Source organism: Heteronotia binoei, chromosome 1 (assembly GCF_032191835.1).
Source record: "Heteronotia binoei isolate CCM8104 ecotype False Entrance Well chromosome 1, APGP_CSIRO_Hbin_v1, whole genome shotgun sequence".
Taxonomy (NCBI): domain Eukaryota; kingdom Metazoa; phylum Chordata; class Lepidosauria; order Squamata; family Gekkonidae; genus Heteronotia; species Heteronotia binoei.
In genome coordinates this window covers 4,538,559-4,563,327 of record NC_083223.1, presented here as the reverse complement: position 1 = coordinate 4,563,327, position 24,769 = coordinate 4,538,559, and the positions used below count along the sequence as shown (strand labels likewise).

At 46.6% G+C, this 24,769-nt stretch overlaps 1 protein-coding gene across 1 annotated transcript in view; it reads left to right on the top strand.

Moving 5' to 3' along the window:
* Window positions 1–24,769, top strand: part of PKHD1 (PKHD1 ciliary IPT domain containing fibrocystin/polyductin) — a 323,925-nt gene that overhangs the window by 211,802 nt on the left and 87,354 nt on the right. The window contains exons 32-35 of the mRNA XM_060256755.1: window positions 1,084–1,217; window positions 11,081–11,193; window positions 15,088–15,193; window positions 18,508–18,642. Coding sequence (XP_060112738.1) covers window positions 1,084–1,217; window positions 11,081–11,193; window positions 15,088–15,193; window positions 18,508–18,642 — 488 coding nt within the window. The remainder of the gene's footprint in view (window positions 1–1,083; window positions 1,218–11,080; window positions 11,194–15,087; window positions 15,194–18,507; window positions 18,643–24,769) is intronic.

The window sequence follows — 24,769 nt, the reverse complement described above, 5'->3', positions numbered from 1 at the left end:
AGCTCTCTTATCTGGGAGAACCGGGTTTGATTCCCCACTCCTCCATTTGCAGCTGCTGGAATGGCCTTGGGTCAGCCAGAGCTCTCTTATCTGGGAGAACCGGGTGATTCCCCACTCCTCCACTTGCACCTGCTGGAATGGCCTTGGGTCAGCCAGAGCTCTCTTATCTGGGAGAACCGGGTTTGATTCCCCACTCCTCCACTTGCACCTGCTGGAATGGCCTTGGGTCAGCCAGAGCTCTCTTATCTGGGAGAACCGGGTTTGATTCCCCCCTCCTCCACTTGCAGCTGCTGGAATGGCCTTGGGTCAGCCATAGCTCTGGCAGAGGTTGTCCTTGAAAGGACAGCTGCTGTGAGAGCCCTCTCCAGCCCCACCCACCTCAGAGGGTGTCTGTTGTGAGGGAGGAAGGTAAAGGAGATTGTGAGCCACTCTGAGACTCTTCGAAGTGGAGGGCAGGATATAAATCCAATATCATCTTCATCTTCTGTATTGTATTGTTGTTGGTCAGTCGCACAGTTGAGTGACTCTTTGTGACCTCATGGGCAAAGTCACGCCAGGCCCTTCTGTCTTCCATTATTGTATTATATTATACAATGCTCCATTTAAATAATATAATACAGTATTATATTATATTATATGATTCTCAAACCCCCCGTCACCCCATTGACCAGCTTGGAGAAGACATTTGTCTCTTTAAATCCCTTTGCCAAGTCAAGCTAGCTGGTGTGGGGGGCTTGAAGAATGCACTTAAATTTAAAGTTGCTTTCTTTCCCCCTTGGGAGCCAGCGGACCAGAGCGAGTCTGGCCTCGTTCATGTCTTGCGGCTCTCAAACCTCTGACGTTTAGTCTTTGTGGCTCTTACGTTAAGCCGGTTTGGCCACCCCCAATATAGTTTTTCCGACTCGTGCTTTCAATTCACAATACGAGCCACCAATGAATTGCTGTCGTCTCTGGGTTCACGAATGGCAAGTCGCTAATGGACAATGAACAGAAAGTAATGTGTGATCGATACCTGGCCTGCCTCTGTGATGGCTTATTAAGTTGTTTCTTTTGTGTGTGGTTTTCTTTTCTTTCTTCTTTTAGGAGAGCGGCTGGAACAAAAGAACCAATTAAAACGCAATACAGTTATTGGACTGTCTGGGAGTGACGGGCTGTCCAATATTGAAACCTTTTCGCCCGCTGGGATCTACATCCAGGCACCTGATAATTTGATAGAGGTAAGGCTGAACGCCTTTATGCATGTTAAAGAGCAAAAGGGGATTCGGGACGGCAGGTGCCGAAATGACAACACTGAGTCTTAGAAGCTCTGAATGCATCAATATTAACAAAAGAACAAAAAAAAAAGGCGAGAAATACAATCTGCGGTTGCAAGAAGAACACCAAATTTATTAAAATTATTTCTTTAAAACCCAGTGGTTAAAACCTCCGCTTAAAATACCCTCAATTAACTTGTGATTTGTAAAGGTTTGGGACTTGGTTATTCAGGACAAGCTTGCCATGCAACTATTATTAATGGAAAACCCAAGTTTACGGAACAACTTTGTAGAAAAATGGTATCCCTTTTTAGTATATGTAAATATCAATGGATATTTGGACTTTGTTTTATATTAATCTTGCATTTGTCAAGGGAACTTTGTTAAAACACAGCTTTTTAATTGATGTATATTTTTATTTATGGAATTTTGTTATTCTTTTTTTCTTTTTTATTGTTTCTTGTTGATTTTGTAATTATCTTGGTATTTGTGTTTTGTTTCTAATCATTAAATTAAAAAAAATAAATTAAAAAAAAACCCCCCACACTTTCATTGGGGACGTTTGACTTTACGAGGCAACATTTCAACAAAATTCAAAATCATTTTGCAATTAATAAACCAAATATAAAGTTCTACCATCACAGAAAGAGCCCCGTGGCGCAGAGTGGTAAAGCTGCAGTCCTGCAGTCGGAGCCCTCTGCTCACGACCTGAGTTCGATCCCAGTGGAAGCTGGTTCAGGTAGCCGGCTCGAGGTTGACTCAGCCTTCCATCCTTCCGAGGTCAGTAAAAGGAGCCCACAGCTTGCTGGGGGGGAAGTGTAGATGACTGGGGAAGGCAATGGCAAACCACCCCGTGAAAAGTCTTCTGTGAAAACATTGTGAAAGCAGCATCACCCCAGATTCAAAAACGACTGTTGCTTGCACCTTTACCTTTTTACCATCACAGACAGGGCCGGGTCTTCCACTAGGCAAACTAGGTGATCGCCTAGGGTGCCAGCCTTCTAGGGGCGCCGAATTGGGTGCCCCCACATGACCTGGTAATGTTATCAGTGCCGGGGAGGAGGAGTGCCAGAAATTCTCCTTGCCTAGGGTGCCAGACGGTCTAGGTCTGGCCCTGACCACAGAGAAAGAGCAAGCGTCTAGGAGCACCTGAAAGGCTAACAAATTTTTGTAGCGGGGAGGAGCTTTTGTGCATCACTGCTCACGTCTTCAGTTTCAGCTGGAAGATGAGTCCACCTGTCTTTCTACCTAGGAGAGTGCAATGACTTCAGATGCCAAATGACATTAGCAAGCCGATACCCAGGGCTTTTTTGTTGCAGGAACTCCTTTGCATATTAGGCCACACACCCCCTGATGTAGCCAATCCTGGAGCTCACAGTAGGCCCTGTACTAAGAGCCCTGTCACCTCTTGGAGGATTGGCCACATCAGGGGTGTGTGGCCCAGGGATGGAATTCTAGCAGAAGCTCCTTTGCATATTAGGCCACGCCCCCCTGATGCAGCCAATCCTCCTGGAGCTTACAGTAGGCCCTGTACTAAGAGTCCTGTCAGCTCTTGGAGGATTGGCTACATCAGGGGGGCGTGGCCCAGGGATGGAATTCTATCAGAAGCTCCTTTGCATATTAGGCCACGCCCCCCTGATGCAGCCAATCCTCCTGGAGCTTACAGTAGGCCCTGTACTAAGAGTCCTGTCAGCTCTTGGAGGATTGGCTACATCAGGGGGGCATGGCCCAGGGATGGAATTCTAGCAGAAGCTCCTTTGCATATTAGGCCACGCCCCCCTGATGCAGCCAATCCTCCTGGAGCTTACAGTAGGCCCTGTACTAAGAGCCCTGTCACCTCTTGAAGGATTGGCCACATCAGGGGTGTGTGGCCTAATATGCAAAGGAGTTCCTGCTACAAAAAAAAAAGCCCTGCCATTACCAATAGCAGGTGAATGACAATAGGAAGTGTGATTGAATTAGGTGTTGATGTGCAGAGGGGTTGTAAACTTGCTATTCTCATTCACCTGCTGTTGTCATTTGCCTGCCAATGTCATTCCGGCCAAAAGCAAATCACCGTGAATGTGCGTAGCTAATACAATATCGATCTCAGTTTATAAATAGCGTACCAAACAAATCTGAAATTCACAAAAATTCGTATATCAGTTGCACAGAACGTATCGATAACAGTTCACAGCAATTGAAAGCGGTCTCTTTCAAAGTGCAATCCTTGGATGTCTTTCGATGTTTCTAGATGCAACAGTCTCTCGAGAGGCAATAAATCTTCTTAGCCGCTCAAAAGAGCAGATACAAAGTGCTTGTGCTGGTCCCGTGGAATCCCAAATAAAGTGCTTGTGAGAAATGTAGTCTTGCCCAGAGTTCCCTCTAAGCTGAGTTAGTGTGAGCTAGCTCACAGATTTTTAGCCTCCACCTCTCACATTTTTGCCTTAGCTCAGGAAGGATGACCCCAGAGCACACTCATTGATGCAGTCGCTCACAACTTTAATGCCAGTAGCTCACAAATAGAATTTTTGCTCACAAGACTCTGCAGGTTAGAGGGAACATTGGTCTTGTCAGTTTTTTCTTGACAGTGTATTGCTGTCTGTCATCTATCTATCTATCTATCTATCTATCTATCTATCTATCTATCTATCTATCTATCTATCTATCTATCTATCTATCTATCTCTCTGTCTGTCTCTCTGTCTGTCATCTATCTATCTATCTATCTATCTATCTATCTATCTATCTATCTATCTATCTATCTATCTATCTATCTATCTATCTACCCATCTACCGTCTGTCTGTCTGTCTGTCTATCTATCTATCTATCTATCTATCTATCTATCTATCTATCTATCTATCTATCTATCTATCTATCTATCTATCTATCTAGTCTGTCTCTCTGTCTGTGTCTCTGTCTGTCTGTCTGTCTATCATATGTCTGTCTCTGTCGTCTATCTGTCTGTCTGTCTGTCTATCTATCATCTACAGTGAAATAATGTGACCTGACTGCATAAATTTAGCTTTAACTCCGCTGTAGGCAGCCGAGTCTGAAAAGCCTCTACTTCTGTAACAAAGTGCCTAAGTTTCTGCTCCAGGCGCTCCTTCTTATCTCTTTGTTTTGTGACCCTTGTGACAAATGTCAGGCACCGTGACAATGGGAAAATCGGCTAGGTCAGGAGACTTGGGAACAGGAGAGGGAGACTCTCTCTTCTTGGTCATAGCCTCGCCCTTTGATTTGGGTCGCGAGTAAATGAACAGCCATTACCTTCTTAAAGCTCTCCGGCAACCTCTGGAAAGCGAGCCGGTGGTCTCGCCTCCAGTCCCAGCGGACAAATATTCACTTCAGCAAACACTTCGAGTGACACCGCTGGCCCACCTTTGGGCATCCGCACATCTGGTTCAGATTTCATCTATGAATTGGCAGGGGCAAAGGTCCGAGCGCCCGGTCCTTCCCGCTGCGAATAAATCATTTCCTGCCGAGATGCTCCCAGTGCTCATACGATGTGTCTTCAGTCCCGAGGTTTTGCTCTTGATTTGATGTTGTGGTTGTGGTGGGAATTTTATTGTTGCTGATTTAATCAATTAAAACCTTTCAGTCCCACCTTTCCTCATGGTTCAAGGCAGCTTAAGAATAATAGTAAAAATATTCCCAGCTAAAAGTGTGTGTGTTATAGTTTATATTAAGAAGAAGATATTGGATTTATATCCCACCCTATGTATCTCAGAGTGGTCACAATCTCCTTTACCTCCCCCCCACAACAGATACCCTATGAGGTGGGTGGGGTTGAGAGAGCTCTCCCAGCAGCTGCCCTTTCAAGGACAACTCCTACGAAAGCTATGGCTGACCCAAGGCCGTTCCAGCAGCTGCAGCTGGAGGAGTGGGGAATCAAACCCAGTTCTCCCAGATAACATTCCTTGCTCTTAACCACTACATCATCCCACCCTTCACTCTGAATCTCAGAGTCTCAGAGCAGCTCACAATCTCCTTCACCTTCCTCCCCCACAACAGACAACCCTGTGAGGTAGGTGCGGCTGAGAGACTTCTCCCAGCAGCTGCCCTTTCAAGGACGACTCCTACGAAAGCTCTGGCTGACCCAAGGCCATTCCAGAGCTGCAAGTGGAGGAGTGGGGAATCAAACTTGGTTCTCCCAGATAAGAGTCCACACACTTCACCGCTACACCAAACTGGCTCTCAAGTCAAGTGCTGTCAAGTGGCGACCTATTTATGGCAACCCAGCAGGGTTTTCAAGGCGAGAGATGTTCAGAAGTGGTTTGCTATTGCCTGCCTCCGTGTGATGACCCCGGAGTTCCTTGGCAGCCTCCCATCCAAGTGCTGACTAGGGGCTGACCTTGCTTAGCTTCCAAAATCTAAGTAGATTGGAGCAGGGCTTTTTTTAATAGAAAAGGGCCACCAGGAACTCATTTGCATATCAGACCACACCCCCTGGTGTCACCATTGTTTCACACGGGTTTTTTCATAGAAAAAGCCCAGCAGCTGCTCATTTGCATATAAGGCCACACCCCCTGGAGTCACCATTGTTTCACACGGGTTTTTTCATAGAAAAAGCCCAGCAGGAGCTCATTTGCATATAAGGCCACACCCCCTGGAGTCACCATTGTTTCACACAGGTTTTTTCATAGAAAAGGCCCAGCAGGAGCTCATTTGCATATCAGACCGCACCCCCTGGTGTCACCATTGTTTCACACGGGTTTTTTCATAGAAAAAGCCCAGCAGGAGCTCATTTGCATATAAGGCCACACCCCCTGGAGTCACCATTGTTTCACACAGGTTTTTTCATAGAAAAAGCCCAGCAGGAGCTCATTTGCATATAAGGCCACACCCCCTGGAGTCACCATTGTTTCACACAGGTTTTTTCATAGAAAAAGCCCAGCAGGAGCTCATTTACATATCAGACCGCACCCCCTGGTGTCACCATTGTTTCACACGGGTTTTTCATAGAAAAAGCCCAGCAGGAGCTCATTTGCATATAAGGCCACACCCCCTGGAGTCACCATTGTTTCACACAGGTTTTTTCATAGAAAAAGCCCAGCAGGAGCTCATTTGCATATCAGACCACACCCCCTGGTGTCACCATTGTTTCACACGGGTTTTTTCATTGAAAAAGCCCAGCAGGTGCTCATTTTCATATAAGGCCACACCCCCTGGAGTCACCATTGTTTCACACAGGTTTTTTCATAGAAAAAGACCAGCAGGAGCTCATTTGCATATCAGGCCACACCCCCTGGTGTCACCATTGTTTCACACGTTTTTTTTTTCATAGAAAAAGCCCAGCCAGAACTCATTTGCACATTAGGTCACACCCCCTGGTTGTCACCATTGTTCCACACAGGGCTTTTTATTACAAGAGCCCAGCAGGAGTCTATTTGCATATTAGGCCACACCCCCTGGTGTCACCATTGTTTCACACAGGGCTTCTTTGTAGAAAAAGCCCAGCAGGAACTCATTTGCCAAGCCAGCCGGAACTGCGTTTCTGTGCATTCTCACTCAAGAAATCCCTGTATTGGGGTACCTAGTATCTCCAGGTGAGGACAAAAACAAAACAAAACAAAAGCGCAAACCCCACATTTCCTCCTTTCCCTTAAAAAGTTGCCTGCCCATTCAAACTCCTCAAAAAACCTGGCAATGTCTCCTGAAAATCTCCAAGGAGAGGACCCCCCACCTCTTCGGGGACCCCATTCCACAGTACCAGAGCCATGATGCAAAAGGCCCGAACTCTTCTTTTTCACCTTCCTGGAACCATTTAAAAGAGATCTTGATGCCACGAAGCGTGCACAGAGGGGAAAAAAAAATGTTTAAAAAACCGAGTGGTACGTCCAACTCTCATGAAACCTTTCTTTGTTTTCTCCAAAGGGGCACGTATGCCCTTCACCAGTGCTGAAACAAGGCAGTACGCGTAGAGCTGGGTAACAAACAACTGGTTTTCTGACAGGGGCCAGAAAGCTTGAAGCTCTTTATTTACACCCTCTCCACCCCCCCCCCGCTTTCAATCCAGAAGGGTTCCCCAAGGTGGTTTAAATAAGACAATAAAATGCAATTAAAGTGGGAAACCGTTGTTGTTCTCTTTAGTTCCACTTTACCTCAGTCAGTAAGCAAGTCAATCTCTATTACAGCCTGTAGGCCACTCAGAAGCCGAAAAGAACACTATTATAAAGTTAATTAGCTATGTAACATCTCTTAAAACGTAAGGAAAATACCATCTTACCTTGACAGCCCTTTTGAATCACAGTCAAGGTACAATAGGCAGAAAATTTGCCCTTTCATACTCTTGGACACATTTTATTGCTTTAGATCAGGGGTCCCCAACCTCTGGGCCGTGGACCTATCGCAGCGTGTGGCCTGTTAGCAACTGGGCCATGGAGTGAGACAACAACCTTTGCTTACTCCTCATTTAAAGACCCCCATGTGGGGGCAGGGACGGGGTGTGGGCATGGGGGCAACCTGGGGCAGCAAAACCCCCAGCACCCCCACTCCCACTAGTCCGTAAAAAAATTGTCTCCCACAAAACCGGTCCCTGGTGCCAAAAAGATTAGGGACCACTGCTCTAGAAGGCTAGACAGCGTCACTGATGTAACTACCATGGATTTGAGCGGACTTCGGAGGATGGTGGAAGACAGGAGGGCCTGGCGTGACTTGGTCCATGGGGTCGCAAAGAGTCGGACACGACTGTGTGACTGAACAACAACAAATAGAGGCTTCCTGCTCAATCTCGAGTTCTCACTAGTCCACATGGCTGTTCCATATCCTTTCGTGCCAGCTTGCTCGCCAACTGTTGGCACTTAGATGGTCAGTTGGCACAATTCCCCACAATTCCAATCGTCTCACTGCCCCAAGAGCAGAAAGGGAGGAGGGGCCAGTGGGTGAGCTGAGGGGATGGCACGATGGTTGTTGGGTGAACATAAGAGAAGCCACGTTGGATCAGGTCAATGGCCCATCCAGTCCAACACTCTGTGCCACACAGTGGCCCCAAACCCCCAAATGCCATCAGGAGGTCCACCAGTGGGGCTAGAAGCCTTCCCACTGTGCCCCCTCCCAGCACCAAGAATACAGAGCATCACTGCCCCAAACAGAGAGTTCCATCCATAGCTTGTGGCTAATAGCCACTGATGGACCTCTGCTCCATATGCTTATCCAGTCCCCTCTTGAAGCTGTCTATGCTTGTAGCTGCCACCACCTCCTGTGGCAGTGAATTCCACATGTTGATCACCCTTTGGGTGAAGAAGGACTTCCTTATATCAGTTCTAATCCAACTGCTCAGCAATTTCATTGAATGTCCACGAGTTCTCATATTGTGAGAAAGGGAGAAAAGTCCTTCTTTCTCTACCTTCTCTATCCCATGCATCATCTTGTAATCGGACAGTGGTGAAGGTCTGAACGCTTCATGAATCCTTCCCTCTGGGGAGAATTAATTCCCCTTGTAGAGCAGGGCTCACAATTCTGTAGGCACAGTTAAACTTCGGAGTGATTTGCTTAGACCTGTGTACAGCCTGGGTCTGAACTGGAATTCTAGAATTCCGAAGGCCTTTCCAATGGATTAGGTTCAGGACTGGCTTAAAAGCTCCATATAAATTTAAGCACCTAAGTGGTACTGAGAGGATGTTAATTATGAAAGAAACAAAGAGGTTGCAGAGAGCATTTACCAATCAAATCCAGAAGGCTTTTGCATCTATTTTAAGAAGAAGTTAAGGACCAGGGGTGGAATTCTCACAGGAGATCCTTTGGATATTAGGACACATACCCTTAATGAAGCCAATCCCCCACAAGCTTCCAGGGCTCTTAGTACAGGGCCTGCTGGAAGCTCCGGGAGGATTGGCTACATCAGGGGGTGGGGCCTATTATGCAAAGGAGCTTCTGCTAGAATTCCACCCCGGCTTACAGGGCTTACAGGGCTCTTAGTTCAGGGCCTACTGTAAGCTCCAGGAGGATTGACTACATCAGGGGTGTGGCCTAATATGCAAAGGAGCATAAATCGATGGTGCGGTCTCATTTGGAGTACTGTGTACAATTCTGGTCGCCGCACCTCAAAAAGGATATTATAGCATTGGAGAAAGTCCAGAAAAGGGCAACTAGAATGATTAAAGGGCTGGAACACTTTCCCTATGAAGAAAGGTTGAAACGCTTGGGGCTCTTTAGCTTGGAGAAACGTCGACTGCGGGGTGACATGATAGAGGTTTACAAGATAATGCATGGGATGGAGAAAGTAGAGAAAGAAGTACTTTTCTCCCTTTCTCACAATACAAGAACTCGTGGGCATTTGGTGAAATTGCTGAGCAGACAGGTTAAAACGGATAAAAGGAAGTACTTCTTCACCCAAAGGGTGATTAACATGTGGAATTCACTGCCACAGGAGGTGGTGGCGGCCAAAAGCATAGCCACCTTCAAGAGGGGTTTAGATAAAAATATGGTCCATCAGTGGCTATTAGCCACAGTGTGTGTGTGTGTGTATATAATTTTTTTTTTTTGCTACTGTGTGACACAGAGTGTTGGACTGGATGGGCCATTGGCCTGATCTAACATGGCTTCTCTTATGTTCTTATGTACAGGACTCTTAGTTCAGGGCCTACTGTAAGCTGCAGGAGGATTGGCTACATCAGGGGGTGTGGCCTAATATGCAAAGGAGCTTCTGCTAGAATTCCACCCCGGCTTACGGGGCTTACAGGGCTCTTAGTTCAGGGCCTACTGTAAGCTCCGGGAGGATTGGCTACATCAGGGGGTGGGGTTTAATATGCAAAGGAGCTTCTGCTAGAATTCCACCCCGGCTTACAGGGCTCTTAGTTCAGGGCCTACTGTAAGCTGCAGGAGGATTGGCTACATCAGGGGGTGGGGCCTATTATGCAAAGGAGCTCCTGCTAGCATTCCACCCCTAGTAAGGACTGGTTTGCTGCTAATACATACACTGAAAGATAACAGAAGGCTGATAACCTCGATGTGTACAGGAATATCCTTGAGAAAGAATTTGATGAAATGTGCCTAAACCGGGTTCTCATTGGATGGACTTCTTAAATAATATTATACTTCCTTCTAATGTGACCAATAGCTTTGTAAGATTTGTGATAAAAGTACTTTTGAGAAAAGATTGACTAATACGTTAGCCAGCGTATCACAGTGTTGGGTTGTCTGTATTTTCTCCAGACCCATGCACAGCCTGTGTTTGAACTGGAATTCTAGAATTAGCTAGATTGTTGTCTGTCTATAATCAGGGGGGGGGGGGGACAATCAGTTGACTGACTTTTGTGATCACAATGGGGCTGGTCGCAGAGCATTTTTTGTTTTGGTCAAAAGTGCATGTTTTGATGAGGGATTGTAGTAATTTCTCTGGCGAGAGCTCTCCTCACTAGGGTAGTTTCACCTGAGAATCAGAAATCATCTCAAGTCAGCAAACCAACGGATGATGGCCTCCTAGGCTTGCCATCTTCCAGGTGGGGACTGGAGATCTCCTGGAATTACACTCGTTCTCTGGACTACGTAGAACCAGGGGTGGAATTCTAGCAGGAGCTCCTTTGCATATTAGGCCACACCTCCTTGATGTAGCCAATCCCCCAAGCCTTGTAAGCTCTTGGAGGATTGGCTACATCAAGGAGGTGTGGCCTAATATGCAAAGGAGCTCCTGCTGGAATGCCACCCTTGCACAGAACTCTATTAATTATAAATTTAAAACCTTTGTTCCATTTCTCTTGGCGAAAATGGCTGCCTTAGAAGGCATTATATCCTACCAAGCTCCACCCTCAAATCTCCAGGTATTTCCGAACCTGGTATTGGCAGCCGTACCCTGAAATCTTAGCAGCAATAGTGCTGATTTGCTAATGCCATATTCTTCACTGCAGGATAACACCGTCTGTGCCGCCGGACATGGCTACTTCTTTCACCTTTCCCCAACAGGACCGTCACGGGCACCGATCCCGTCCTTCGATGGGAACGTGGCGCATTCTTGCACGAGGTAATTTTATACTCAGTTTGGTTAAATTCCGATTTCCTTTCCGTCTCTCCCATTCTCTCTCCCAGTCTCTGCCGTACAGACACACACATTTCTTTTCCTCTCCCGAGTATAAATGCTGCCTGCAATAGCCAATTAAAAAAAAAAAAAGACTGTGTTTAATGTTTTCTCTGATGTTTAATAGGATCTCCCCCACCCCCAGCAGGGTGAAGACATATTGATATGCCATGGTCCATTTCTCATAGACTTGTGTAAATAGGATTCATTTCAATTTCAATTACATATATTCTCTTCTCTCTTCTAAACCATTGTCTGGCTTTCTCCTCTATTAAACAGCCGCTCTATTTAACTCCAGAGACGCAAACTCCGCATATATATATATTTCAATACATACTACAGTCTGATTGAGTCTTTAAGCATTATATTTGGCGGGGGGGTGGGGAATGAAATAAATATTTTGAATCCTAGAACTTTGACATGCTCTGATCTAAATATGATCCCTTATTTTATACACCAGGTGGCCAAACTGTGGCTCGGGAGCCACATGTGGCTCTTTCACACGTATCATGTGGCTCTTGAAGCTCCCACCAACCCGTCGGCTGGCTTGGAGAAGGCATTTCTCTCTTCAAATCACTTCTCCAAGCCAAGCCAGCTGGCAGCTTGGACAATGCATTTAAAGTTAAAGTTGCTTTCTTTCCACCTCTCTCTCCTCCAATCCATTTGCCTTCCTTCCTTGCGGATCTCAAACATCTGACGTTCATGTTTTGCGGCGCTGCAACGTCTGATGTTTATTCTATGTGGCTCTTACGTTAAGCAAGTTTGGCCAGCCCTGGTAGGGCTTAAATTCAGCAGGAGCTCACCGGAGCGCCGCTCCTGAACCTCCAGCCAGGGTCTGCATGCAGGGGGGAGTTCTCTCCCTGCTGCACACAGATCCCGGGTCATATGCAAATGAGATATGCTGCTGAGCTCCTGCACCTTTCCCCCCCCTACAAAATGACCCCTTACCCCTGGTATATACATATATGAAATTTGTGAATGTTGTCTTTACTAAGCTAATTTAGTCATCTGAAATGAAGTGTCCTATGAAGAATCCCTATTCTTTTTTTATAAGTTTAATGGTTTAGTCTTGTGTGTGTGTGTGTGTATGACTGTTGTGCCATGAATTAATGGCCTTCGGACTGTTCTATCATTAACAGCTTTGCTCAGGCCTTATAAACTGAAAGCCGTGGCTTTCTCTATTGAATCAGTCCATCGCATGGTGGATCTACCTCTTTTCCTAGCATTATTGTCTTTGTATATGAATTAATGTCCCCTTAACAGCCTTGCTGGGGGCTTTTGTGCCTTCTTGAATGGAGTCAATCCATTTCCTATTGGGTCTTGAGAGCCAGTTTGGTGTAGTGGTGAAGTGTGCGGATTCCTGTCTGGGAGAACTGGGTTTGGTTTCCAACTCCTCCGCTTGCAGCTGCTGGAATGGCCTTGGATCAGCCAGAGCTCTCTTATCTGGGAGAACCGGGCTTGATTCCCCACTTCTCCACTTGCACCTGCTGGAATGGCCTTGGGTCAGCCATAGCTCTTGCAAGAGTTGTCCTTAAAAGGGCAGCTTCTGGGAGAGCCCTCTCAGCCCCACCTACTATACAGAGTGTCCACTGATTTGTGGACGGTAGCCATGTTGTGCACCGGATGGTCTTTCAATTGCATTTTTGTATTGTATAAGGCTGCCAAGTTCCCCGGCCGGGCAGGGATTCCCCCGCCCTGGAGGTTCCCCCGCCCCGAAGTTTCCCAACCTGCTGGCCCGCATTGATGTCAATGCCCCGACACTGCCGGTGCAATGACGTCATCACGCTGGTGATGTCACATGTCGGCTGCTCGAGGAGCTTCCGGGAAAACTCTATCGTTTTCCCAGACGCTCTAGCAATTTGGGAGGGAAAACTCCAGAGGCTGCGGGGGACTTGGAAACCCTAGTATTGTAGCTTTAAAACCTATTTGGAAATAGACGAAGGCTGTTTAATTATATTGCATGATTTTGTAAACGGAAAGAGTTTGCTATTCTTTCTGTCACCACACCTTCGTGATCCCGATATTTGCTGACGTCACTCCGAGGCAGAGCAGCCCCGCTTCCCCATCTGCCCGCCCAGAATCCAGATGGACGAAAGAGGCGGCATGGCCTCACAGGACAGGCAGCCTCAGAGCGAAGCCACACCACGTCTTTCATCCGCCCGGGTCTGGTGGAAGGGGCAACGCTGCTGTGACCTTCGCCTACCCCTCGTTTATAGACCCCCACCTATCAGCTGATCAGCAGGCGTCTTTAAATGGGAGGAAGAGGCAGGTTGGCCTTCTGTCGCCTGGCTACCTAGCAGGAAGATGGCAGAAACAGCCCCGTCTCCCCCTCCATTTAAAGACCCCCCCCCCCGAGGGACAGGGCATGGGCTGGGGGGGCAGCCTGAGGTGGCAAAAACCCCAGCATCCTCCCCAGCGGTCCGTGGAAAAAAATGTCTTCCACAAAACTGGCCAAAAAGCTCGGGAGCCACTGCTATAAGACGTTACCGTTTCCTACGCACCGGGATCTTCAGTGTGTGCCCTGGACCAGTGTGAGCTGGCTCACAGTTTTTTAGCCTCTGTTGCACATATTTTTGTCTTTGTTCTGGAAAGATGGCCCCAAAGCAAAGTAATTCATGCACAAGCTCACAACTTTAATGCCGGAACTTTTGCTCGCAAGACTCCACAGTTTAGAGGGAGCATCGCCCTGGACTGATTAAATTTCAGGGCTAAACTAGATGTGACAACTTCTTCCCAGCCGCTATGGAGATGCTGCCGCCATTTTACAGTTATTTTAAAATCCAGAGAATGTGGCACTCTTGTTCTCCCCTCCCTCACATGCCTTTTCAAATGCCGAAACAGGGGAGTTTGTGCAGGTGTGTTTCAACACTTGATACAGCATAGAGTGGGGGACATGAGCACTTCCGTCCGCTGTGCTGTGGGCCCCATTGGACCCTTGGGGCTTTTAAAAATCAATTCAAAATGGTGGTTGCATTCCTGTGGCAGAAGAAGAAGAAGAAGAGGAGATGATTGGATTTTTATCCTGCCCTTCACTTGGAGTCTCAGAGCAGGTTACGATCTCCTTTCCTTTCCTCTCCCCACAATAAGACACCCTGTGAGGTAGGTGGGGCTGAGAGAGCTCTGAGAGAACAGTGACTGACCCAAGGTCACCCTGCTATCTGCATGTGGAGGAGGAGTGGGGAATCAAACCCGATTCTCTCAGATTAGAGTCCATGCACTTAACCACTACACCAAACTAGATGTGGTCACATCTAGGTTGTGTCAGCTTGTATACATTGAAGCTTTGTTTTATGACTTGACCTGTTTATTTACTGCGAACTAACATTAGGCCATTTGCTACACTAACCCTAGAATGGTAGAAGGCTCGTCGGGAGGGGGGAGGCCAGTACTCCAACAGGCCTTTGAAATGTAAAACATGTAGCTGTTCCCAGGCGCCTGGAAGAGACAAGCAAGGCCATCGAGGCGGAGGAGAGGCGGCTATGTAGGTGGGAGATAACAGATAACTGCCCTGGCTCTTCTCAGCCAAGAAGTCCCAGGTTTATGGTGGGAAATGATTTAAACCCCCTAGCCTTTGATGTGTATCCTTATATACTCATGCTTGCACCCTTTTCGTTATTAGTATCAATGACCCTGCGTTGTGGTATGCATTGCTGTAATCAATAAACAGAAACTTTGTTTTCAACAAAGCTAGTCTGTCTTATATTGAAATCTTCAATGTCCCTATGCTGACAGGTTGGTCCTCAGTGTGTTGGTAGAGGCGTTGCAAAAGGCTAAATTTAGCCTAGAGTGTCTGCTATATTTCCCTAATTATTATGTTATTTGCTATTTCAATCTGTGCAGGTACGGACTGCTGTTATATCCCGAATATCACCCTCAAAGGGCAAACAGCACAATCCCTGTTGTATTTCAGTCCTTCACAGCCTGGCAGTGTCTAGGTGGGGTTCAGGTAAAGTAAATCATAAGTTCTTGCTTTAAAAACAAAACCATTGAGAACATTTCACCGTAATCCTCACCAACTTTCCGTATATCGGAGCTCAGGTTTTATGGCTAGAATGTGATGAACACAAAGTATGTCGATAAGGTATTTGCCCGTTGTGTTCTGAGCAGAACCAAAGTCCTTTTGCAAATACCATGAATGCCAGGAAATCAAACACAATTCTTTAAAATATTTGGGAAGAGTGGAAACTTTCCAATCAAATAATTGATGTCTGTTCATCTAATTGTGTTTTCCTGGGCACTTGGAGACAGTAATAGCCAGGGCTTTTTGTTGTTGTTGTTTTGTAGCAGGAACAGTTTTGCATATTAGGCCACACACCCCTGATGTAGCCAATCCTCCAAGAGCTTCCAGGGCTGTTCTTACAGGGCCTACTGCAAGTCTCGGAGGATTGGCTACATCAGGAGTGTGTGGTCTAATATGCAAAGGAGTTCCTGCTACAAAAAAAGACCCTGGTAGTAGCAGTGAGGGGAGATGGAATCCAAGCGACAGGGACTTGCTCATCTCCCCACCAAATCAGATGGCGCTCCCACTGTTTGTCCTTTCCGTGATCATCACGTCGTCTCTGTGGTTTGTGGACTCGGTGGCATTATACCCCGCTGAGGTCCTTCCCCTCCTCAAATCCCACCCCCCAAAATCTCCAGGTATTTCCCCACCTAGAGCTCGCAATCCTGGGTGGGAGGGTCCCTTAGGTGAGGAATACTATCTTAGAGCACTGTCACTTTTACTCCCGAATCAATCCTCTTGAACTATTGGCCTGATCTAAAACTGTCCTCAACAAAAAAAAGAATTAGCAGCACTATTATTTAGGGCGGCTAAACTCTTAATAGCTTGTCACTGGAAGCAAGATATGTCTCCTACAAAGCAGCAGTGGGTGGCAAAAGTTTGGGAAATAGCTGCTTTAGATAAGTTAGCCATTCAGATTTATGCAGGGGTGGTTTTGTAGGAAAACAGGGGGCGGAGCTCATCCAGGGATTGTTGTGCAGCTGCACCTACTATTCGATGGATAAGGAGGTGGAACTCTCAGGAGAAAGAGGAACTCTCAGAAAGGAGGAGGTGGAACTCTCAGAAAGGAGGAGGAACTCTCAGAAGGAGGAGGCGGAACTCTCAGAAAGGTTCAGGAGCTGCGCTCCTATGAGCTCCCACTGAATCTGAGGCCTGGATTTATGTAAATGAATTACTGCATAACGAAAACAATTTCATTGAAAAGTGGTTCCCTTTTTTAACTCAGATGAGCATTTTGAAAGTTGTATTCCAAAAAACTTCATAAACTTCTCCTATTATTGATTATGCTCATTGTAGTATTGGATAACTCAGTTGACACTATGTGTAAAACTACGATGCGATTGCATGTTGGAAGAGTACATTTGTTGTTATTGTTTGGTTGATATTATTATTTAATGGTGTTTGTTGATGTTATTTAATAAAAAAATTAATAAATACATTTAAGTATTAGAGCACTATCCCACTTGGACTGTGGCTGAGTGGTAGAGCATCTGCTTGGTAAGCAGAAGGTCCCAGGTTGAATCCCTGGCATCTCCAACTAAAAAGGGTCCAGGTAAGTAGGTGTGAAAAACTTCCGCTTGAGACCCTGGAGAGCCACTGAAGGGGAGGGATGGTGCCTCAATGGCAGAGCATCTGCTTGGTAAGCAGAAGATCCCAGGTTCAATCCCCGGCATCTCCAACTAAAAAGGGTCCAGGCAAGTAGGTGTGAAAAACCTCAGCTTGAGACCATGGAGAGCTGCTGCCACCCTGAGTAGACAATACTGACTTTGATGGACCGAGGGTCTGATTCAGTAGAAAGCAGCTTCATATTTTCAAAGTGACATGATATTATCTCGTCGTGAAAAAAAAAAAAAACTGTTTGAGTTTGGTCCATTTCAGAGGGAGCAGACACCAGCCATTGAAGCGGCAGAATCCCAGCAACGGTCCATGGTTGCCTGTTCAGACTGCTAACATGCCTCAACCACAGACCCACCACTGAAAGAGTGTGCAGAGATACACACAAGCACTTCTCAGAGCGGGGTTAGGGGGGGAAACCCCATACGGGCCAGAAACGGCTTGGTGCGATCAGGGCTACCCCTAGGCAATACTAACTTCTGGCACCTCCCCTCGCTTGATAACATTATCGAGTCGCATGGGGGTGCCAATTTGGTGCCCCCAGAAGACCAGCGCCCTAGGCAATCACCTAGTATGTCTAGTGGAAGGGCCATCCCTGAGCGCGATCACACTGCTCTTCCGCTTATGAGTTGTGTTCAGGCATTGTCGGCCGGCGTATACGTGACCTAAATGTGATTCAGGGGTAAACTACCGGGAAGATCCTGGTGGTTCTTTAATCCAGATAAGAGGCATCTGGAGACAGGGTGAGAACAGGTGCGGCTCAGGGAGCGGATGTGCTTGTGTGATCGTGCACATTTAATCCAAATGGGAGGCGTGGCTAGGTCAGGCCAAATCTCTTGTGTGAAAGCACCCTTAGGCAATGTTACCCCTGCCAGCGTGCCTCCCACCATTCAAACCAGTGGAAACGACAATCGAATTGACTTCCTTGTTGGACTAGCTTCAGTTCTGATACTAAAGGGTTTGCTCAGATTTTTATGGCCCAAGAACAGAGCATGACTTTATCTTTGGCACGCCTCGTCGGGGTTGTGTTTAAGCATAAGCTGTGGAACGTAAACATTTAAATCGCGTTCTCCATGTCATAATGTGGTGAGAATGCCACATACATAGTTGTAGTTACATTTAGATAAGGTGTGAATTTATTCATTTTTTAACAGAATGGTGAGCAGAGCCACAAAACGGCTGCTGCAATAGGCGGAGCCAGTCACAAAATGGCTGCCGCAGCTTACCTTTAACCACACCGTCAAGTTTCTTGTGCTGCCTGAACAGCCAATCAAATCTCCAACAGTCCATCAGAAGATTGCTGGGCAAAAGCCCCACCCACTTTCCAAAAATTCTTGGTGGGCACAAAGACAGATGGTGGTGCCCAAGGGCATGCAATGGGGAACCCTCGTTGTATATTTTAAAAAGAATATTGGATAAGTCACTCTCAGTGACCTCTCAGGGTGTGGTTAAAGGTAAGCTGCGGCAGCCATTTTGTGACTAGCTCTGCCTCTTGGAGCAGCCATTTTGTGACTCTGTTCACCATGCTGTATCAGAATTGCAAAGGTGATCACGGGTTCAAAAAAGCTGGGGACTCATGGTGTAGAACAAGCTTCCATTTACCCTCTTTACTTGTTCCTTTCTCTTATAACAATATATGATGACAGATTATGAGCACCAGCAACTTGCAGCTTCGTGGGCTCCTCATTTGCGTCTGCCGCAACTTTGGAGCAAATATTGTCGAAAGTCTTGGAAACACCTCTGTGGTCGACAGTTTGTTCCTGGGCCGCTTGCGTGAAACGGTAAGAGCAAACTCCTACCTGTTTGTCCCCACCCAGCCAATCCCTTCATCCGTTGGGAGGTTTCCCAACTTTCAAAGTAGTGGTGCGGGAGATCATGGAAGATTGTGGCAGGGTCACAGGCTTACGTTGCCATGCATCAAATCGAGGGTTGCAGCGACAAAAAATGGCGGCATGGAGCAGCATGTTCAAAATCACTAGCTTGCTCCAGAGCAAAAGGGAAGCCTGCCGTGGAGCAAGGTTAGTGCAAAATCAATCAGAGGGTTCCAACAATACGCTGAGGTTAATAGCCACTGGTGGACCTCTGCTCCATACGCTTATCCAATCCCCTTTTGAAGCTGTCTATGCTCGTAGCCGCCGCTACCTTCTGTGGCAGTGAATTCCATGTGTTAATCACCCTTTCGGTGAAGAAGGACTTTCTTTTCTCTGTTCTAACCAGACTGCCCAGCAATTTCATCGGGTAACCGGAAAAAAGCCCAAAGGAAAAAAGCTCACAGAAAAAAACCCACGGACATAAATGTTCACAGGAAAAAAGCCCACATTGAAGAATGCTCGTGAGGAAAAATGCCCACATGGAAATAGGCCCATGTGGGAAAAAAACCTACGTGGAAAAAGCCCACATGGAAAAAAGCTCACATGGAAAGAAGCCCACATGGTAAAATGCCATGTAAAGCACCATAAATATTGCTAATTGTGGATAGCCATGCACCTCCGTTTATGAGAATGAACAGGTATTACCTATATTTTATGTTGTTATTTTAGGATCAAAATATGTTGTTATTCACATGGTTTTTCAGTATGGGCTTTTTTCCTGTGAGCATTTATATCCGTGGGTTTTTTTCTGTGAGCTTTTTTCCTGGAACCATTTCATTGTCCACAAGTTCTCGTATTGTGAGAAAGGGAGAAAAGTACTTCTTCCGCTACGTTCTCTATTCCATGCTTAATCTTGTAAACCTCGATCATGTCACCCCCCTCAGTCGACATTTCTCCAAGCTAAAGAGCCCCAAGCGTTCTAACCTTTCTTCATAGGGAAAATGTGCCACACAAAAATGAGTGTGTTGGGGATAATGTGAGGAGACAAGGAAGGGCTATGGACATGTGTTTCCATGTGCTCTGTTTGAGATACTGGTTCAGAACTTTGTCTCCTAGTTTTTAATACACGTATTTTATGAAGTCTCTTGTTCTTTCCAATCCAGCCTCTTCAGTACTGGAGTTTCCCCCGTACTTGTTAAGAGATTTCCAGGCGCACAACTGCGCCTTGCTCCTCTCGGCTCCCCAGGGGTGTGATTATCTTTGATTATCTCATGATAAAGAGTCTTCTTGTCATAATTTACATCTTAATTTATGTAATTCTGTCCTTTAATAACGATGTCTCTTTAACGTCAATTAAAACGTGCTGACATTAATTTAACAAGGCAGCAAAAGTCTTCCGTTCTGCCAGCTCCTTCATTTTTTTTTTAAAGAGATGCCTCTAAACCAATTGTTACTTCTATCCTTTTCTATCCTGGCTGCTTGGCATCGATCCAGTACCCATTGACGTCAGCGGGGGGGGGGGGGGAAGGTTTTGCTTAAATCCACTAAGGAAGGCCGGTAGTAGCTGGAGTTTTAAAGCTGTATGGATCTCATAGCCTCAACCTGGATGGTCCGATCACATCAGGTCCCGGAAGCTAATTGGGGTTGGTATTTGGATGGGAGACCACCAAGGGAAGAAAAAGAAGAAGAAGATTATGATGATATTGGATTTATATCCCACCCTATATTCTGAATCTCAGGGTCTCAGAGTGACTTACAATCTCCTTTACCTTCCTACCCACTACAACAGACACTCTGTGAGGTTGGTGGGGCTGAGAAGAAGGCAACGGCAAGTCATTGCTGCTCATCCCTTGCCTTGACCTAGATAGCCCAAGCTAGCCCAATCTTGTCAGATCAAGGAAGCTTGAGAAAGCCAGTTTGGTGTAGTGGTTAAGTGCGCGGACTCTTATCTGGGAGAACTGGGTTTGATTTCCCCACTGCTCCACTTGCAGCAGCTGGGATGGCCTTGGGTCAGCCAGAGCTCTCACAGAGCTGTCCTTGAACAAAGCAGGAGTCAAGTTGTACCTTTAAGACGAACCAATTTTTTTTTAGAATGTAAGCTTTCATGTGCTCTTAAGCACACTTCATCAGACAAGGAATCCAGCGCAGTGAGCAAAGCCATACATAGCTGAGCAGAGCCATACAGAGCTGGTAGGCAGTGGCCCAGAATGCAACATGGTACAGATTTAAGAACCAATGACAGTGAAGTAAAATTATCTGGTAGGCAATGGTTTAGAATGTAAAATGGTACAATGACAAAATAGTAAAATTAACAAATTGAGCAAACCTTTGATCTGAGTAGCATGAGCATGCGAAAGCAACAAAACAGCACTACGTAGTAAAATTAACAAATTGAGCAAACCTTTGATCCTTGAAAGGGTAGCTTCTGCGAGAGCTCTCTCACATGGTGTCTGGTGTGGGGAGGAAAGCAAAGGAGATTATAAACTGCTCTGAGATTCGGAGAGGAGAGTGGGACCGTATACGTTTGAGATGTTTAATAACTTATTGTGGTTTTATTGTAATAATTTAATGATATGTTTTAATTGTTGTTAGCCGCCTTGAGCCCATCAGGGGAGGACAGGATACAAATCTAATAAAATAAAAATAAAAAATAAATAGAAATCCAATATGGTCGTCAATCATCATCTTCATCTATCTTCTTCTTCTTCTCCTCCTCCTCCTTCTCCTTCTCCTCCTCCTTCACCTCCTCCTCCTCCCCTCCTTCTCCTTCTCCTCCTTCTCCTCCTCCTCCTCCTCCTTCTCCTCCTTCTTCTTCTTCTTCTCCTTCTCCTCCTCCTTCTTCTTCTCCTTCTCCTCCTCCTCCTCCTCCTTCTCCTCCTCCTCCTTCTTCTTCTTCTCCTCCTCCTCCTCCTCCTCCTCCTCCTTCTTCTTCTTCTCCTCCTCCTCCTTCTCCTCCTCTTTCTCCTTCTCCTCCTCCTCCTCTTCCTCCCCTCCTTCTCCTTCTCCTCCTCCTCCTCCTCCTTCTTCTTCTTTTTCTCCTCCTCCTCCTTCTTCTCTTCCTCCTCCTCCTCCTGATTCGTGTTTGGATGGGAGACCACCAGGAAGTCCAGGATTATAATTCAGAGGCAGGCAATGGCAAACCACCTCTGCTAATTTATCGCCTTGAAAACTATAGGGTATCCATAAGTAGCTGTAACTTGACGGTACTTTCCACTACTGGTTACCATGAGTGTAGTACCTCTTATATGGGAAACGTGTAATTCTGTATTTCACTAGGAAGATATACCCATTTCCTCATTCACAGCACTGCTCTTATTGTGGTCCCTATCCCAAAGTACCTTACCGAAATCAGCGTTTCCTTGGCTCATGTGTCCCAGTGGTTAAGAGTATTGGATTGGGACCAGTGTTCTCTCTAAGGTGTGGAGTCTCCTCAGCAAAAATTCTACTTCATGAGCTACTGGCATTAAAGTTGTGAGCTACTGCATCAATGAGTTTGCTCTGAGGCCATTTTTCCTGAGCTGAGGCAAAGCCGGGAGCTAAAAAACTGTGTGTTAGCTCACACTAATTAAGACTTGGGGTGACCTGGTCTGAATGCCTCACTCATCCATGGAAACCTGCTAGGTGATTGGGCTCTCGGCCTAACCTACCTTTCAAGGTTCTTGTTGTGAGGATTGAAGCAGGGGGACCAATGTGGGGTCCATGTTGGGTCTATGGTAGGATTGCCAGGTTTCTACTTAGTCACAGTGGGGAAATTTGGAGGCGTTCCGGGGGGGGGGGGGGCGGGGTCATGCCCCTGACGTGATGACATCACCTGGAAGTGAAATAATCACATTGGCAACGTCAGAGGTGACACTCTTGTTTTTGGGCAAAACTCTATGTCATTTTTTGGCTTCAGAACCATAGAGTTCCCCCTCAAACTGGAGCATCACTGGAGCCAGACATTACATCAATACATTGGGGATGTCATGTGACAACATCACAGTTTGGGGGTGAGGTTGCCACTGCTGGCTAGTGTTAGGCTGAAGCCCCCAAAAGCAGGGGAACCCCCACTGAGACCTGGGAGTGGCAACCTTAGTGCATGGTCAGGGAGAAAAGCGGGTGATAAATGAAAAACAAGCGGAAATAAATGTAAGTGTCTTGCCTACTTTCTCTTCTAATTAAAACAAACAAACTGAATTGTGGAAGCAGATCTTGAGGTTTAAATACGTCACGCTGCCCCTCGCATGCAGAAGGAGGGAGGAATCTCTTTTTTTTAAAGACAAAAAGGGATGTGACCCCCTGTTGCTTGCTTCTCTACAGCCTTGGACTTCCCTGGTTGAATTCACTGCCACAGGAGGTGGTGGCAGCTACAAGCATAGACAGCTTCAAGAGGCGATTGGATAAACCTATGGAGCAGAGGTCCATCAGTGGCTATTAGCCACAGCGTATTGATGGAACTCTTTGTCTGGGGCAGTGATGATCTGTATTCTTGGTGCTTGGGGGAGACACAGTGGGGGGGCTTCTAGTGTCCTGGACCCACTGGTGGACCTCCTGATAGCACTTGATTTTTTTGGCCACTGTGTGACACAGAATATTGGACTGGATGGGCCATTGGCCTGATCCAACATGGCTTCTTTTATGTTCTTATGTTCTTACAGCCTCTTTCTATTTATATTGGCAGTGGTTTTCCAGGGTCTCAGACAGAGAGAACTTTCTCATCACCAACTATCTGATCTTTTTAACTGGAGATGCCATGGAATGAACCATCCACATGATTTCCAAGTTTAGCCACATGTCTGTTTTGGCCTTAAATCCAATTGTTGGTGTTGGTGATGGAAAGTGCTATCAGGTCTGAATCCCAATGCCAAGAGGCAACGTCAGGGGGAGGCCTCGGCCTCTATTCCCTGTTGTTGGCCCTCCAGAGGTACTGGTTGTCCACTAAGTGAGACAGGATGCTGGGCTAGATGGACCACTAGTCTGATCTAGCAGAGCTCTTCTGATGGTCTTGTAAAGGCCTCGGACTTTCTGCCCTATGGTTGGCCCTCCAGAGGAACTGGTTGGCCACTGTTTGAGGCAGGATGCTGGACTAGATGGACCCCTGGTCTGATCCAGCAGGTCTCTTCTTATGTTCTTATGAAGGCCTTGGCCTCTGTGCCCTGTTGTTGGCCCTCCAGAGGAACTGGTTGGCCACTGTGTGAGGCAGGATGCTGGACTAGATGGACCCCTGGTCTGATCCAGCAGGGCTCTTCTTATGTTCTTATGAAGGCCTCAGCCTCTCTGCCCTGTTGTTGGCCCTCCAGCAAAACTGGTTGGCCACTGTATAAGACAGGATTCTGGACTAGATGGACCACTGGTCCGATCCAGCAGGGCTTTTCTGATGTTCTTATCAAGGAGTTGGCCTCTAAGCCCTGTATTTGTCCCTCCAGAGGAAGTGGTTGGTCACTGAGTGAGATAGGAGGCTGGACTAGATGGACTGCTGGTCTGATCCAGCAGGGCTCTTCTTAGGTTCTTATGAAGGTCTCAGCCTCTTTGCACTGTTGTTGGCCCTCCAGAGGAAATGATCGGCTGCTGTGTGGGACTTGATGCTGGACTAGATGGACCACCGCTCTGATCCAGCACGGCCTTTCTTAAGTCTCAACTGCTTCATGGTGATCCCGTACCATGTTTCAGGGCAAGAAGCACTTAGAGGTGGTTTGCCGTTGCCTTCCTTGGACTTCCCTGGTGGTCTCCCGTCCAAGTACTAATCAGGACTGACACTGCTTAATTTTTGGGATCTGATGAGATTGGGCTAGTCTGGGCCATAAAGTTTAGGTTAGATCAGTCATCCATGCACAGTAGTCGAATATTTTTGTATGTGTGAATACATAGAGTGATATTATTAAAATGTTCCCAGCCAGTACAGGCTCACGACCTCCGTACAATCACGATTGTATGTTTCGAATGATTCTGTACTGCCAGGTTGCTGCCAAATCATGGTGACCCCTCATTGGGTTTTCAAGGCATGACATGAGCAAGGGTGGTTTGCCGTTGCTTTCCTCTGCATAACAACTCTAGACTTCCTTGGTGGTCTCCAGGGGTGGAATTCTAGCAGGAGCTCCTTTGCATATTAGGCCACACT